The 17,111-nt window shown below is 44.9% G+C and overlaps 1 protein-coding gene and 1 long non-coding RNA gene across 2 annotated transcripts; one reads left to right on the top strand and one right to left on the bottom strand.

Moving 5' to 3' along the window:
- The first annotated feature begins 593 nt into the window (after window positions 1–593).
- Window positions 594–2,420, top strand: LOC139052426 (uncharacterized). The gene is made up of 5 exons (XM_070529522.1): window positions 594–877; window positions 937–1,036; window positions 1,394–1,466; window positions 1,545–1,601; window positions 1,746–2,420. The coding sequence occupies exons 1-5, from the start codon at window positions 594–596 to the stop codon at window positions 1,934–1,936; spliced, it is 705 nt and encodes a 234-aa protein (XP_070385623.1). The 3' UTR covers window positions 1,937–2,420.
- Window positions 2,421–13,994: 11,574 nt separating this feature from the next.
- On the bottom strand, window positions 13,995–15,143 carry LOC139052356 (uncharacterized). The gene is made up of 3 exons (XR_011509849.1): window positions 15,034–15,143; window positions 14,317–14,452; window positions 13,995–14,252 (listed from the first exon to the last, which is right to left on the bottom strand). It is a non-coding gene; the product is annotated as an uncharacterized lncRNA (long non-coding RNA).
- Window positions 15,144–17,111: the final 1,968 nt, after the last annotated feature.

Below are 17,111 nucleotides of genomic sequence, written 5' to 3' on the forward strand. Positions count from 1 at the left end.
GTTTATTACAGTATTGGCCTTGAGCTCCACCACTGAAAAAGCTGGCGCCACCGTCGGCGCGACGTGCTATTGCCGCAGAGAGCTCTCCAGATGCCAGTTACGAGCACTCTCGTGAGGTACCTTTCCAAGCGTCTCATCGCTGAAACCCATTACTCGTCGCATCGCCATTAGCGGCGCGATCTTGTACGCGTTCCAAAATAGAACGGACCGCCTCCGTTTGAAACGTCACGAAATAGGCGGTTCGCAGTGTTCGCGAGAACGAGAGGAAGCAAACAGCCAATGAGCGAAGTGGAAGCCTGCGTCACGCTTTTGACGTCTGCTTGGGGACCGTATAATATATTGAGAAGCGTTTGCAACATGTTGAGAAATATTTTGCTATTATGAGTGAGTAGCAAAATGTGTTGGTGTTGCTTTTCAAAGTTTCAATTTGGAATGCAAAACGACTGAAACAAAATATTGCGGTTAATGCCTTCAAATGGCGCTAGGTGGTGTCGCAGTTTTGCGAAACGTTTAGTGATGGCGCTAGCTACCACCCCGTTTCAAGCACACGGCGCGAATTTTGAAGCGGTTGGTTCAGTCGTTCAGTTGAAGCCATGGCGCTTAACGTTGAAGCACCGGCGAAGGGGCTGCGCGTGTCGGAGGCTCAGAAGGAGACAGTGGTCGCCTTCATGCAAGAGCATCCCCAGCTGGCCATAAGATCCAGCGAGCTGGGGCCACGCTTCACTGCTGGCGACCGCCGACGGCTGTGGCAGGAGCTAGCCGACCAGCTCAACGCGCATGGCCCCGTCGTTAAAACCACGGAGCAGTGGCAAGAGTGGTGGCGGAAGCAGGTCTTCGAGGCCCGCCGCAACGCTGCCGCACTTGCCCAAGAACAAAGGTGAGTGACCGTCCAATGGCCTGGGCGATTTGTCCTTCGACATTGGCGTGTATTTTCAGAAGCACTGGAGGGGGGCGGCTACACGGCTTCTATGGCAGGATACTGCAGCTGACAGGGACGGTCCGCCTCCACGGCGTGACCGACCTCCCCTACCAAGAGGTAAGCACACTGCCGCCGTAATATCATGGGTTCCTGAATGGTGCCGATTTAGAGTTTGTCATTATCTGTAAGTGCTACCGTTAGCAGAACGCGACACCGTTGGTGAACAGGAAAATAGCGTAGGAGAGAATGGAAAAGCAGGTAGGTTAATGAACTAGAATCCCAGTTGGCTGCGTTTTCGGGAAAAGGGGGGTTAAGTGATTAACACAGAATTAAAATGACTTCACGGAAGTGCACGAGGACGGTAACACATGGGATCATTAAGCACTCAATAATTGCACAATATTTTCGCAAATTAGTACGAAAACTTGTAACATAGGCATTGTAACGAATAGCCACGCTTATGACATTTTCCAGCAGGCTGACGTCCCCGCCTACTCCATGGAAGTCGTCCTCGAAGACGAGGCTGCGGGCGTGAGCCCAGTGACACGTAAGCATCAGAGTAACGAGTGTTTTAATTATCGCCGTGTCTGTGCAGTTCGTAAACATTAATGTATTTACTCTACAGCGGCAGAGGATCCACCGCGCGGCGCGGCGCCTGCCGAAAGGGTGGCCGCTGCACCTGGTAAGTTATTGATCCTCAAGTTGTTAAATAAAATGAGCTCTTGTATTTTATTGAACTAGCCCAATAAGCCATAACGTGGCCATAGCCACTTTTATTCGTACCATAAAATGCAGTGCAACTGTAGAAAATGCTGTATGCTTTCAGTGTTGCAGCACCCTGTTCGGCCACCACGTCGACAGCGACCGCGACGGGTGGACACCTTGATTACGATGTCGTCGCAGTGCGCCCGCAGCCTGGAACAGGGCGACGAGGTGCTGCAGGTTCGTAGGCCCTTTGGTGTCATTTTACATGAAGGACATAAATATTCTTTATGCTTTGTTATAAGTAAATCATGAATCTGAAAAACAAATCAGCTTGGGATGTAAACAAGAAATATGCGTTGTATAGAGGGCTCGGTAACGTGTCTTGCCACCGATCAACCGCCGGACAAAAGGTTGGTTAGCCCTGAAAAGGGCTGTTTGGTGGTGAGAGATGCATTAGAGTAGATGACGGAAGAGTAGGTCCAGCAGGTCTTTGTCTGTCCAAACGAAGAGGGCATAGCTTGTACGCGATGCTTGACACTGCCAAAGGATGCCATCAGGCCAGTGGCTCTTCAGCAGAGAGGGAATCGTTGTGCACGTTGCAATTCTTCACAACAGCAGCTTGCAGCCGTGAGCTGGTTGCGAGTAATTAGCAACTGATGCGAACAGTTCCACCATGATTATTCATTCCAGGTGCTGCGCAGAATTGAGGCCTCCACAACCCGCCGCGCTGTCGCGGCAGAGCGGACGGCAGCAGCCCAGGAGGGGATCCTGCAGGAGGTGCGCGCCATAGCGCAGAACATCGCTGAGCACCTGCAGCAACCGAGAAATTAATTTATTTTATCTTTTTTATATTTATTTATATATTTTTATCATTTTATTCATTTGTTTCACCAGTTCCGTTTGTTTTATTTATTGTTTGAGTTTCCTTTGAGCAATAGAGGAGGATTTTTTGGTTGAGAGGTGCAATGCGCGCACCCATTTTTGTTCTGTTGTTTGAGTTTCCTATGAGTAATAGGAGGATGTTTTGGTTGAGAGGTGCAATGTGCGCACCCATTTTTGTTCTGTTGTTTGAGTTTCCTATGAGTAATAGGAGGATTTTTTGGTTGAGAGGTGCAATGCGCGCACCCATTTTTGTTCTGTTGTTTGAGTTTCCTATGAGTAATAGGAGGATTTTTTGGTTGAGAGGTGCAATGCGCGCACCCATTTTTGTTCTGTTGTTTGAGTTTCCTATGAGTAATAGGAGGATTTTTTGGTTGAGAGGTGCAATGCGCGCACCCATTTTTGTTCTGTTGTTTGAGTTTCCTATGAGTAATAGGAGGATTTTTTGGTTGAGAGGTGCAATGCGCGCACCCATTTTTGTTCTGTTGTTTGAGTTTCCTATGAGTAATAGGAGGATTTTTTTGGTTGAGAGGTGCAATGCGCGCACCCATTTTTGTTCTGTTGTTTGAGTTTCCTATGAGTAATAGGAGGATTTTTTGGTTGAGAGGTGCAATGCGCGCACCCATTTTTGTTCTGTTGTTTGAGTTTCCTATGAGTAATAGGAGGATTTTTTGGTTGAGAGGTGCAATGCGCGCACCCATTTTTGTTCTGTTGTTTGAGTTTCCTATGAGTAATAGGAGGATTTTTTGGTTGAGAGGTGCAATGCGCGCACCCATTTTTGTTCTGTTGTTTGAGTTTCGTATGAGTAATAGGAGGATTTTTTGGTTGAGAGGTGCACTGCGCGCACCCATTTTTGTTCTGTTGTTTGAGTTTCCTATGAGTAATAGGAGGATTTTTTGGTTGAGAGGTGCAATGCGCGCACCCATTTTTGTTCTGTTGTTTGAGTTTCCTATGAGTAATAGGAGGATTTTTTGGTTGAGAGGTGCAATGCGCGCACCCATTTTTGTTCTGTTGTTTGAGTTTCCTATGAGTAATAGGAGGATTTTTTGGTTGAGAGGTGCAATGCGCGCACCCATTTTTGTTCTGTTGTTTGAGTTTCCTATGAGTAATAGGAGGATTTTTTTGGTTCAGAGGTGCAATGTGCGCACCCATTTTTGTTCTGTTGTTTGAGTTTCCTATGAGTAATAGGACGATTTTTTGGTTGAGAGGTGCAATGCGCGCACCCATTTTTGTTCTGTTGTTTGAGTTTCCTATGAGTAATAGGAGGATTTTTTGGTTGAGAGGTGCAATGCGCGCACCCATTTTTGTTCTGTTGTTTGAGTTTCCTATGAGTAATAGGAGGATTTTTTGGTTGAGAGGTGCAATGCGCGCACCCATTTTTGTTCTGTTGTTTGAGTTTCCTTTGAGTACTAGAGGAGGATTTTTTGGTTGAGAGGTGCAATGCGCGCACCCATTTTTGTTCTGTTGTTTGAGTTTCCTATGAGTAATAGGAGGATTTTTTGGTTGAGAGGTGCAATGTGCGCACCCATTTTTGTTCTGTTGTTTGAGTTTCCTATGAGTAATAGGAGGATTTTTTGGTTGAGAGGTGCAATGCGCGCACCCATTTTTGTTCTGTTGTTTGAGTTTCCTATGAGTAATAGGAGGATTTTTTGGTTGAGAGGTGCAATGCGCGCACCCATTTTTGTTCTGTTGTTTGAGTTTCCTATGAGTAATAGGAGGATTTTTTGGTTGAGAGGTGCAATGCGCGCACCCATTTTTGTTCTGTTGTTTGAGTTTCCTATGAGTAATAGGAGGATTTTTTGGTTGAGAGCTGCAATGTGCGCACCCATTTTTGTTCTGTTGTTTGAGTTTCCTATGAGTAATAGGAGGATTTTTTGGTTGAGAGGTGCAATGCGCGCACCCATTTTTGTTCTGTTGTTAGAGTTTCCTATGAATAATAGGAGGATTTTTTGGTTGAGAGGTGCAATGCGCGCACCCATTTTTGTTCTGTTGTTTGAGTTTCCTATGAGTAATAGGAGGATTTTTTGGTTGAGAGGTGCAATGCGCGCACCCATTTTTGTTCTGTTGTTTGAGTTTCCTATGAGTAATAGGAGGATTTTTTGGTTGAGAGGTGCAATGCGCGCACCCATTTTTGTTCTGTTGTTTGAGTTTCCTATGAGTAATAGGAGGATTTTTTGGTTGAGAGGTGCAATGCGCGCACCCATTTTTGTTCTGTTGTTTGAGTTTCCTATGAGTAATAGGAGGATTTTTTGGTTGAGAGGTGCAATGCGCGCACCCATTTTTGTTCTGTTGTTTGAGTTTCCTATGAGTAATAGGAGGATTTTTTGGTTGAGAGGTGCAATGCGCGCACCCATTTTTGTTCTGTTGTTTGAGTTTCCTATGAGTAATAGGAGGATTTTTTGGTTGAGAGGTGCAATGCGCGCACCCATTTTTGTTCTGTTGTTTGAGTTTCCTATGAGTAATAGGAGGATTTTTTTGGTTGAGAGGTGCAATGTGCGCACCCATTTTTGTTCTGTTGTTTGAGTTTTCTATGAGTAATAGGAGGATTTTTTGGTTGAGAGGTGCAATGCGCGCACCCATTTTTGTTCTGTTGTTTGAGTTTCCTATGAGTAATAGGAGGATTTTTTGGTTGAGAGGTGCAATGCGCGCACCCATTTTTGTTCTGTTGTTTGAGTTTCCTATGAGTAATAGGAGGATTTTTTGGTTGAGAGGTGCAATGCGCGCACCCATTTTTGTTCTGTTGTTTGAGTTTCCTTTGAGTACTAGAGGAGGATTTTTTGGTTAAGAGGTGCAATGCGCGCACCCATTTTTGTTCTGTTGTTTGAGTTTCCTATGAGTAATAGGAGGATTTTTTGGTTGAGAGGTGCAATGTGCGCACCCATTTTTGTTCTGTTGTTTGAGTTTCCTATGAGTAATAGGAGGATTTTTTGGTTGAGAGGTGCAATGCGCGCACCCATTTTTGTTCTGTTGTTTGAGTTTCCTATGAGTAATAGGAGGATTTTTTGGTTGAGAGGTGCAATGCGCGCACCCATTTTTGTTCTGTTGTTTGAGTTTCCTATGAGTAATAGGAGGATTTTTTGGTTGAGAGGTGCAATGCGCGCACCCATTTTTGTTCTGTTGTTTGAGTTTCCTTTGAGTACTAGAGGAGGATTTTTTGGTTGAGAGGTGCAATGCGTGCACCCATTTTTGTTCTGTTGTTTGAGTTTCCTTTGAGTAATAGGAGGATTTTTTGGTTGAGAGGTGCAATGCGCGCACCCATTTTTGTTCTGTTGTTTGAGTTTCCTATGAGTAATAGGAGGATTTTTTGGTTGAGAGGTGCAATGCGCGCACCCATTTTTGTTCTGTTGTTTGAGTTTCCTATGAGTAATAGGAGGATTTTTTGGTTGAGAGGTGCAATGCGCGCACCCATTTTTGTTCTGTTGTTTGAGTTTCCTTTGAGTACTAGAGGAGGATTTTTTGGTTGAGAGGTGCAATGCGTGCACCCATTTTTGTTCTGTTGTTTGAGTTTCCTTTGAGTAATAGGAGGATTTTTTGGTTGAGAGGTGCAATGCGCGCACCCATTTTTGTTCTGTTGTTTGAGTTTCCTATGAGTAATAGGAGGATTTTTTGGTTGAGAGGTGCAATGCGCGCACCCATTTTTGTTCTGTTGTTTGAGTTTCCTATGAGTAATAGGAGGATTTTTTGGTTGAGAGGTGCAATGCGCGCACCCATTTTTGTTCTGTTGTTTGAGTTTCCTATGAGTAATAGGAGGATTTTTTGGTTGAGAGGTGCAATGCGCGCACCCATTTTTGTTCTGTTGTTTGAGTTTCCTATGAGTAATAGGAGGATTTTTTTGGTTGAGAGGTGCAATGTGCGCACCCATTTTTGTTCTGTTGTTTGAGTTTTCTATGAGTAATAGGAGGATTTTTTGGTTGAGAGGTGCAATGCGCGCACCCATTTTTGTTCTGTTGTTTGAGTTTCCTATGAGTAATAGGAGGATTTTTTGGTTGAGAGGTGCAATGCGCGCACCCATTTTTGTTCTGTTGTTTGAGTTTCCTATGAGTAATAGGAGGATTTTTTGGTTGAGAGGTGCAATGCGCGCACCCATTTTTGTTCTGTTGTTTGAGTTTCCTTTGAGTACTAGAGGAGGATTTTTTGGTTAAGAGGTGCAATGCGCGCACCCATTTTTGTTCTGTTGTTTGAGTTTCCTATGAGTAATAGGAGGATTTTTTGGTTGAGAGGTGCAATGTGCGCACCCATTTTTGTTCTGTTGTTTGAGTTTCCTATGAGTAATAGGAGGATTTTTTGGTTGAGAGGTGCAATGCGCGCACCCATTTTTGTTCTGTTGTTTGAGTTTCCTATGAGTAATAGGAGGATTTTTTGGTTGAGAGGTGCAATGCGCGCACCCATTTTTGTTCTGTTGTTTGAGTTTCCTATGAGTAATAGGAGGATTTTTTGGTTGAGAGGTGCAATGCGCGCACCCATTTTTGTTCTGTTGTTTGAGTTTCCTATGAGTAATAGGAGGATTTTTTGGTTGAGAGCTGCAATGTGCGCACCCATTTTTGTTCTGTTGTTTGAGTTTCCTATGAGTAATAGGAGGATTTTTTGGTTGAGAGGTGCAATGCGCGCACCCATTTTTGTTCTGTTGTTAGAGTTTCCTATGAGTAATAGGAGGATTTTTTGGTTGAGAGGTGCAATGCGCGCACCCATTTTTGTTCTGTTGTTTGAGTTTCCTATGAGTAATAGGAGGATTTTTTGGTTGAGAGGTGCAATGCGCGCACCCATTTTTGTTCTGTTGTTTGAGTTTCCTATGAGTAATAGGAGGATTTTTTGGTTGAGAGGTGCAATGCGCGCACCCATTTTTGTTCTGTTGTTTGAGTTTCCTATGAGTAATAGGAGGATTTTTTGGTTGAGAGGTGCAATGTGCGCACCCATTTTTGTTCTGTTGTTTGAGTTTCCGATGAGTAATAGGAGGATTTTTTGGTTGAGAGGTGCAATGCGCGCACCCATTTTTGTTCTGTTGTTTGAGTTTCCTATGAGTAATAGGAGGATTTTTTGGTTGAGAGGTGCAATGCGCGCACCCATTCTTGTTCTGTTGTTTGAGTTTCCTATGAGTAATAGGAGGATTTTTTGGTTGAGAGCTGCAATGTGCGCACCCATTTTTGTTCTGTTGTTTGAGTTTCCTATGAGTAATAGGAGGATTTTTTGGTTGAGAGGTGCAATGCGCGCACCCATTTTTGTTCTGTTGTTAGAGTTTCCTATGAGTAATAGGAGGATTTTTTGGTTGAGAGGTGCAATGCGCGCACCCATTTTTGTTCTGTTGTTAGAGTTTCCTATGAGTAATAGGAGGATTTTTTGGTTGAGAGGTGCAATGCGCGCACCCATTTTTGTTCTGTTGTTTGAGTTTCCTATGAGTAATAGGAGGATTTTTTGGTTGAGAGGTGCAATGTGCGCACCCATTTTTGTTCTGTTGTTTGAGTTTCCTATGAGTAATAGGAGGATTTTTTGGTTGAGAGGTGCAATGCGCGCACCCATTTTTGTTCTGTTGTTTGAGTTTCCTATGAGTAATAGGAGGATTTTTTGGTTGAGAGGTGCAATGCGCGCACCCATTTTTGTTCTGTTGTTTGAGTTTCCTATGAGTAATAGGAGGATTTTTTGGTTGAGAGGTGCAATGCGCGCACCCATTTTTGTTCTGTTGTTTGAGTTTCCTATGAGTAATAGGAGGATTTTTTGGTTGAGAGGTGCAATGCGCGCACCCATTTTTGTTCTGTTGTTTGAGTTTCCTATGAGTAATAGGAGGATTTTTTGGTTGAGAGGTGCAATGTGCGCACCCATTTTTGTTCTGTTGTTAGAGTTTCCTATGAGTAATAGGAGGATTTCTTGGTTGAGAGGTGCAATGCGCGCACCCATTTTTGTTCTGTTGTTTGAGTTTCCTATGAGTAATAGGAGGATTTTTTGGTTGAGAGGTGCAATGCGCGCACCCATTTTTGTTCTGTTGTTTGAGTTTCCTATGAGTAATAGGAGGATTTTTTGGTTGAGAGGTGCAATGCGCGCACCCATTTTTGTTCTGTTGTTTGAGTTTCCTTTGAGTACTAGAGGAGGATTTTTTGGTTTAGAGGTGCAATGCGTGCACCCATTTTTGTTCTGTTGTTTGAGTTTCCTTTGAGTAATAGGAGGATTTTTTGGTTGAGAGGTGCAATGCGCGCACCCATTTTTGTTCTGTTGTTTGAGTTTCCTATGAGTAATAGGAGGATTTTTTGGTTGAGAGGTGCAATGCGCGCACCCATTTTTGTTCTGTTGTTTGAGTTTCCTATGAGTAATAGGAGGATTTTTTGGTTGAGAGGTGCAATGCGCGCACCCATTTTTGTTCTGTTGTTTGAGTTTCCTATGAGTAATAGGAGGATTTTTTGGTTGAGAGGTGCAATGCGCGCACCCATTTTTGTTCTGTTGTTTGAGTTTCCTTTGAGTACTAGAGGAGGATTTTTTGGTTGAGAGGTGCAATGCGTGCACCCATTTTTGTTCTGTTGTTTGAGTTTCCTTTGAGTAATAGGAGGATTTTTTGGTTGAGAGGTGCAATGCGCGCACCCATTTTTGTTCTGTTGTTTGAGTTTCCTTTGAGTACTAGAGGAGGATTTTTTGGTTGAGAGGTGCAATGCGCGCACCCATTTTTGTTCTGTTGTTTGAGTTTCCTATGAGTAATAGGAGGATTTTTTTGTTGAGAGGTGCAATGCGCGCACCCATTTTTGCTCTGTTGTTTGAGTTTCCTATGAGTAATAGGAGGATTTTTTGGTTGAGAGGTGCAATGCGCGCACCCATTTTTGTTCTGTTGTTTGAGTTTCCTATGAGTAATAGGAGGATTTTTTGGTTGAGCGGTGCAATGCGCGCACCCATTTTTGTTCTGTTGTTTGAGTTTCCTATGAGTAATAGGAGGATTTTTTGGTTGAGAGGTGCAATGCGCGCACCCATTTTTGTTCTGTTGTTTGAGTTTCCTATGAGTAATAGGAGGATTTTTTGGTTGAGAGGTGCAATGCGCGCACCCATTTTTGTTCTGTTGTTTGAGTTTCCTTTGAGTACTAGAGGAGGATTTTTTGGTTGAGAGGTGCAATGCGTGCACCCATTTTTGTTCTGTTGTTTGAGTTTCCTTTGAGTAATAGGAGGATTTTTTGGTTGAGAGGTGCAATGCGCGCACCCATTTTTGTTCTGTTGTTTGAGTTTCCTATGAGTAATAGGAGGATTTTTTGGTTGAGAGGTGCAATGCGCGCACCCATTTTTGTTCTGTTGTTTGAGTTTCCTATGAGTAATAGGAGGATTTTTTGGTTGAGAGGTGCAATGCGCGCACCCATTTTTGTTCTGTTGTTTGAGTTTCCTTTGAGTACTAGAGGAGGATTTTTTGGTTGAGAGGTGCAATGCGCGCACCCATTTTTGTTCTGTTGTTTGAGTTTCCTTTGAGTACTAGAGGAGGATTTTTTGGTTGAGAGGTGCACTGCGCGCACCCATTTTTGTTCTGTTGTTTGAGTTTCCTATGAGTAATAGGAGGATTTTTTGGTTGAGAGGTGCAATGCGCGCACCCATTTTTGTTCTGTTGTTTGAGTTTCCTATGAGTAATAGGAGGATTTTTTGGTTGAGAGGTGCAATGCGCGCACCCATTTTTGTTCTGTTGTTTGAGTTTCCTTTGAGTACTAGAGGAGGATTTTTTGGTTGAGAGGTGCAATGCGTGCACCCATTTTTGTTCTGTTGTTTGAGTTTCCTTTGAGTAATAGGAGGATTTTTTGGTTGAGAGGTGCAATGCGCGCACCCATTTTTGTTCTGTTGTTTGAGTTTCCTATGAGTAATAGGAGGATTTTTTGGTTGAGAGGTGCAATGCGCGCACCCATTTTTGTTCTGTTGTTTGAGTTTCCTTTGAGTACTAGAGGAGGATTTTTTGGTTGAGAGGTGCAATGCGTGCACCCATTTTTGTTCTGTTGTTTGAGTTTCCTTTGAGTAATAGGAGGATTTTTTGGTTGAGAGGTGCAATGCGCGCACCCATTTTTGTTCTGTTGTTTGAGTTTCCTTTGAGTAATAGGAGGATTTTTTGGTTGAGAGGTGCAATGCGCGCACCCATTTTTGTTCTGTTGTTTGAGTTTCCTATGAGTAATAGGAGGATTTTTTGGTTGAGAGGTGCAATGCGCGCACCCATTTTTGTTCTGTTGTTTGAGTTTCCTTTGAGTACTAGAGGAGGATTTTTTGGTTGAGAGGTGCAATGCGTGCACCCATTTTTGTTCTGTTGTTTGAGTTTCCTTTGAGTACTAGAGGAGGATTTTTTGGTTGAGAGGTGCAATGCGTGCACCCATTTTTGTTCTGTTGTTTGAGTTTCCTTTGAGTAATAGGAGGATTTTTTGGTTGAGAGGTGCAATGCGCGCACCCATTTTTGTTCTGTTGTATTTGCCTCTTTCTATTTATGCTTATCCAGCTGCAATGCCAGCGTGCTTTTTTTATTTACACATTTCGAAGGCGCCTAGTCATTCACACTGGAATCGTTACAAATAGTTGTCGATTTCTGTGTATGGGTTTTGTACTGCGATATTTATATTGCATCACTGTGTTGTAGCTTACTGCACTCATTATGAAGCGTTACCGCATAGTGTTTGCACTGTGATATTTTCATTTCGGCACAGTGAGGCTAAGGTGCAACGACTACAATGTCGTCTTTTTTTCAGAGCACCAAACTAGTCACTCTTTAAGTTGCATAGTTTCACAAATGAAAATGACCATCATCATTGCACCACACCAGTGATTGGTTTCCTCTAGTCTTGGTTCCAAGGGAGTCATTGCAAGAATAACGTTCACGCGTGACACTTTCTGGGTGCTGTGAGATTGTAGAGCCAATTATTCATGTTTTATGTAACATGTCTCATCAGAGCTGGCAAGTGCACTCACCTTTTTACAATTATGATTCACCTGTTGTTTAGCATTGCACTACAATTGCTGCCGAGAAATGAATGCTTCTAGTCAGTGACTCATAACACTGACAAGGGAATGGACATACCTGGGATAGTCATACTTTCTTGCAAAGTCACGTAAATGTAACTGCAAGTTTTACATGCCGTGGTGAAAACGAATTGTGTGATGCTGATGTTGCAATGTTGTCACATGCTTTGCTGCCTGAAGCATGTTGTACTACAAGGTTTGTGATGTACTTGTCATCATAGTGTGATAAAGTTGACCTATCTATGTTTTGCGCTTTTACGTTAATTTACATCTACCCATTTGGACATGAGGTGACGAGTGTAATGCTGTCACTACACTCGGCGTTACATTTTGTTTGTGTTTGAATCCTCATGCATAACGCGTTACTTGCTTGCCTCGCCTGCGTATTCATGCTTGCACAGAAGTTTTGATACACCTAGCACAAGAGATGGCTAGCAAGCATATTTCCTCACTCCTACCAGCGTACATGTACCTGAGCGTCAAAATGCACAGGATGCGGCGGTTGCGTTCATTCTGATATGTTTTATGAACATTTTTCGCACCTTTTGCTGATGGTGACCATGAGTACAGAGTGCCAATCATATGTATTGCTTCCATCAAGTCTGTCATGACTATGATGGGTCAAGGGATGTTTTTATTTCATATTTCATGTGATATTTAAAGAAAAGGCTGCACTTTCACGTTGCTACCGTGTTTCATGTTCCACTAGGAAAAAAGTACTTTGTGATGTGCATATTGCATAAGAGAATGCTAGCTTGGGAGCAGCAGCGAATGCAGTTCTTCACAGATGAAGGGGCATGAAGCATTGCCTTACGACTGCTTCGCGAGTACTACTGTTAATAAGTGGCAGCCTTGGAGACTTGCATAGTGACGAGGGTACAATTGTTTCCACGGCTGTGGCATTCTATTTAAAGGATTCTTTGTATAAGTGTACTTCATCATCATCCTGCTTACACCCACTGCAGGGCAAAGGCCTGTCCCATACTTCTCCAACTACCCCGGTCATGTAGTCCCTGCAAACTTCTTAATCTCATCCGCCCACTTAACTTTCTGCCACCCTCTGCTTTGCTTCCCTTCCCTTGGAATCCATTCCGTAACTCTTAATGACCATCGGTTATATTCCCTCCTCATTACGTGTCCTGCCCATTTGTTTTTCTTGATTTCAACTAAGATATCATTAACTCGTGATTGTTCCCTCACCCAATTAGCTCTTTTCTTATCCCTTAACGTTACACCCATCATTCTTCTTTCCATAGCTCGTTGCGTCGTCCTCAATTTAAGTAGAACCCTTTTCGTAAGCCTCCAGGTTTCTGCCCCGTACGTGAGTACTGGTAAGACACAGCTGTTATAAACTTTTGTCTTAAGGGATAATGGCAACCTGCTGTTCATGATCTGAGAATGCCTGCCAAACGCGCCCCAGCCCATTCTAATTCTTCTGATTATTTCAGTCTCGTGACCTGGATCCGCAGTCACTACCTGTCCTAAGTAGATGTATTGCCTTACCACTTCCAGTGCCTCACTACCAATCGTAAACTGCTGTTCTCTTCCGAAACTGTTAAACATTACTTTAGTTTTCTGCAGATTAATTTTTAGATCCACCTTTCTGCTTTGCCTCTCCAGGTCAGTGAGCATGCGTTGCAGCTGCTCCCCTGAGTTACTAAGCAAGGCAATATCATCATCGAATCGCAAGTTACTAAGGTATTCTCCATTAACTCTTATCCCCAATGCTTCCCAATCCAGGTCTCTGAATACCTCCTGTAAACACGCTGTGAATAGCATTGGAGATATCGTATCTCCCTGCCTGACACCTTTCTTTATTGGGATTTTGTTGCTTGCTTTATGGAGGACTACGGTGGCTGTGGAGCCGCTATAGATATCTTTCAGTATTTTTACATATGGCTCGTCTACACCCTGATTCCGCAATGCCTCCATGACTGCTGAGGTTTCGACTGAATCAAACGCTTTCTCATAAGCAATGAAACCCATATATAAAGGTTGGTTATATTCCGCACATTTTTCTATCACCTGATTGATAGTGTGAATATGGTCTATTGTTGAGTAGCCTTTGCGGAATCCTGCTTGGTCCTTTGGTTGACGGAAGTTTAAAATGTTCCTGATTCTATTTGCAATTACCTTAGTAAATACTTTGTAGGCAACGGACAGTAAGTTGATCGGTCTATAATTTTTCACGTCTTTGGCGAAACGAAGTGTACTTCGTTTGTGTTTAAATTATCATAATCTGTCGGATGTGTAGATTGGGAACATTGACCATCCGTATGGAGGTGCACTTGTTGTGTATACAAATTTTTTAATGTATTTTCCGCTGTACAAACACAGCCCTGTGATAGCCTAAGGGCACTGCACTTTGTATAAATAAATTATATTATGAAAACTCACCATTCCTGTGTCCTTCAGAAAAGGTTGACAACGGCGCTGCGCTGCTCCCTTCCTCTGAGGAACACGTCGCGTGGTGCCAGCACCTGGATGTCTCCTGGCTCCTCTGGCTTCTCAGGTGGTGGCACTTCCCCACCATAATCGTCCAATGTCCAGTCGCCCGCGTCCAAGGCAATGTTATGGAGAGCAACGCATGCATAAATGATTCGCGCTGCTCTATCGGGGCTGTATAGCAGTGTCCGAAAGCGCTGCAAGCAGCGGAACTTGCTTTTCAACACCCCGATACATCTCTCCACAACATTGCGCATGGATGCGTGCTCCTGGTTGTAGTGGCCTTCAGAGGTGGTGCCGGCATGGCTGCCAGGTACTGGAACAAGCAGCCATGGCTCGAGAGGATATCCTGAGTCTCCTGTTACAGAAAGGGACAGTTGAGTGCTCTGCCCTAGTTAGGGGTACGCATTACGAATACTAACCAAGCAGATACTCGCCAGGCTGCAGTTGTGCGGCTAGGCGTGCACGCAGTGGATTATGCTGCCACACCCAAGAGTCATGGCATGAACCAGGGAACCGGGGGTCCACAACAAGGATGCGAAGTTCCGCGTTGCAAACCTGCAATGGGGAGCAATACAAAATACCGCTGCAGATATGCTCGAAATCCGTTTTGTCGTTGATATGCACAAAAGAATACACGTACGCTGGTACAAGTAGCAGACTGTTTCAGCCATAGGCATGCACAGGGTCTTGCCATTGGGGGGGGGGGGGGGGGCAATGCGCCCTCCCTTGTGTGGACGCCTATGGTTCGCACTAATTATAGCTAAATGAAAACTCGAGGCCCGATATTGCGCAAGAACCCCCATACGAGCCAAAGACAGCCCATGCAATGGTTGTAAGTACTTGCGTGTTCAAAATGCTTCCATCGTGTCTTCCCTACAGTGTATCCATTTCTGCTACGACTGCTGCCAAACTAAAACAATTTTGGAACGGCAGACTGATTATGCACAACACATGGCACTCACCATTAATCCCGACATGTGGGATTTCAACGAGCTCGTAAACAGTTCCCCGCATGTCCTCTTTTAATCGTTACATTACTTGTTATGCCAGCTTGGGCATTGAACTGAACAAGTGCAACTATGGGCGAGTAAAAACGGCGACAACAGTTTGAAGTAAAACATTCCAACGGTACTTACGACCATGACGTTTAGGGCGTAATAACCCTTTCTCGACATGAAGCTCGCCGTGTCGGCCGGGCTGAGTCCCTCTGGCTTCATGATGGCGATCAACGTGCCGTCGACGCACGCCTGGGATGGCGCCGCGTCGCGCGAACGCCGCCTTAGCCTCATCCTTGGCAGGCGGTGCGAAGGGAAAGTCCACCAACTTTCTCCGGGCAGACACGGAAATGATGGCCTCCGTCACCTCGTGAATGGTGCTGCTCACTGCCGACTGTGCCATGCCTACGTGTTCCTCGCGACCAACGCTCCTCCGGAAGCTTCCGGTGGCGAAGAATCGCAGCGCGCACAACACCTTCCTTTCTGTGGAAAGGCCACTCGCTCGCTGGCATCCAATGATGGGATCAAGCTCGTCGCACAAGCTACGCGCTGTTCGTTTGGACAGACGAAAATACTGCCGGAACTCTTCTTCCGTCAACTCTTCAAATGCATCGTCTACCTCGGGTCGTCGTTTCTGCGCGACTGCAGCAGCCGCACAGGCGACACGAAAAGGCACGCCAGAGAAAAACGCCATGTTCTCCAACTGTTGGGAGCGCGGAATCGGATTGAACCGGATACAAAAGATGCTAACTGTCCCAAGAGTTTACGTTTTAATCCGATCCAAGCCGTTTGGTAGCCGTTTTAATCCGTTCTATCGCTCCGGACGGACTCTCCGTCCGTTCCGTGGCGTTCGTCCGTTAGCAGACGACACGGAATAATTATGAGCAGCAAAACGTCACGGCTCACGTGACAATTGACGTCATGGCATTCGTCGCGGTTCAAATTGACCAATCGTGTGCGGCTCGATGGAACGGACCGCCTCCGTTCTGTTTTGGAACGCGTACAAGATCGCACCATAGAAGAGCGCCAGCAACGTCTCGCGCATGGCGATACAGCGCGCGTCTCCCGTGCACGCGCTCACGGCAGCGCCCGAGTCTGCCGTCCAATGAGAAGCCACGGCGTGGCTCTTGGCCTTCGGGGCGCGTGAAAAGTGCGTTCGGCGAAGACACGCGGTCGACTGTGGAATAGGCTGCTGTTAACTCTTCTTTTAAAGTGTGTGAATGTTTAATATTGACTTTCCGGGCACAAGTTCGTCCACAATAAACCAGTGTGTTTAGTGTGCTTCATTGAAGAGTGCTACACTATTAGGGATCACGTGGACACAGCGGCCGCGGCGGCTGCTTCGGGAGCGCCAAAGCGAGCTGAAAATGAGAGTTTAAATTCCCTCGTACGCTGCGGTCCTCATTTAGTAGCGAGATTTTCCCGCTTCGAGTGTCTCCTTTACACGGCTTGAAAGCACTACAATAGGTAGTGGCTGCCTTTTAAGGCGCGCAACATGGTAGGCTACTGCTCGGTGCCGCAGTGTCGGACGTACGCAACGGAGCCCGGTGTCAGCCTTATTCACACGTAGCCGCAGGACAAGCAGCTGCGTGAAGCTTGGCTCGCGAAACATAAAACCGGCAAACAGTCATTGGCTACAACTCGGGTATGCAGCAAGCATGCGCGCAGACGCGAGGAAGATTTCAGCTACGGCGCCGGGTATGCGATGTTCAGAAAACGCGCACTGAGACGCTCGCCCGAGTCCGCTGCCCGACTAATGTCATGACGGTTTGGTCTATGAACTTGACGATGCCATATTTATTGGCACGTTCACTGGAATGGAAAGGGAGCGCTAAGAAGCACATTATAAAAAAGAAGCATGGCATATGGTCATGTTTGTGTTATGAATTAATGCACTGGATTACAAAAAAAGAAGCAGCGGGAAATCGCACGCTGAGAACACCGATAAACATACAGAGCGGCGCAACTCGAGAAATAATATTGAAACGTACAAGACTTTAGAAGAAAAAAAAAAGATTGAATCGTCGCGACGGCACATCACAGTCCCCGTAGGCGTCGAAGCCTCTACAATGAAATTGTTTTTGAACAGCTCTGATCACGCCCACGCAACAATGGTTGCTTGTATACTGTCAAATGCTCATATTCTGCGGCCTAAAGCTCATGGCACGGTGCGAAAACGCACACGCGGCGAAAGCGAAAGAATGCGCGGACAAGCATGC

Source organism: Dermacentor albipictus, unplaced genomic scaffold (genome assembly GCF_038994185.2).
Source record: "Dermacentor albipictus isolate Rhodes 1998 colony unplaced genomic scaffold, USDA_Dalb.pri_finalv2 scaffold_22, whole genome shotgun sequence".
NCBI classification, from domain to species: Eukaryota; Metazoa; Arthropoda; class Arachnida; order Ixodida; family Ixodidae; genus Dermacentor; species Dermacentor albipictus.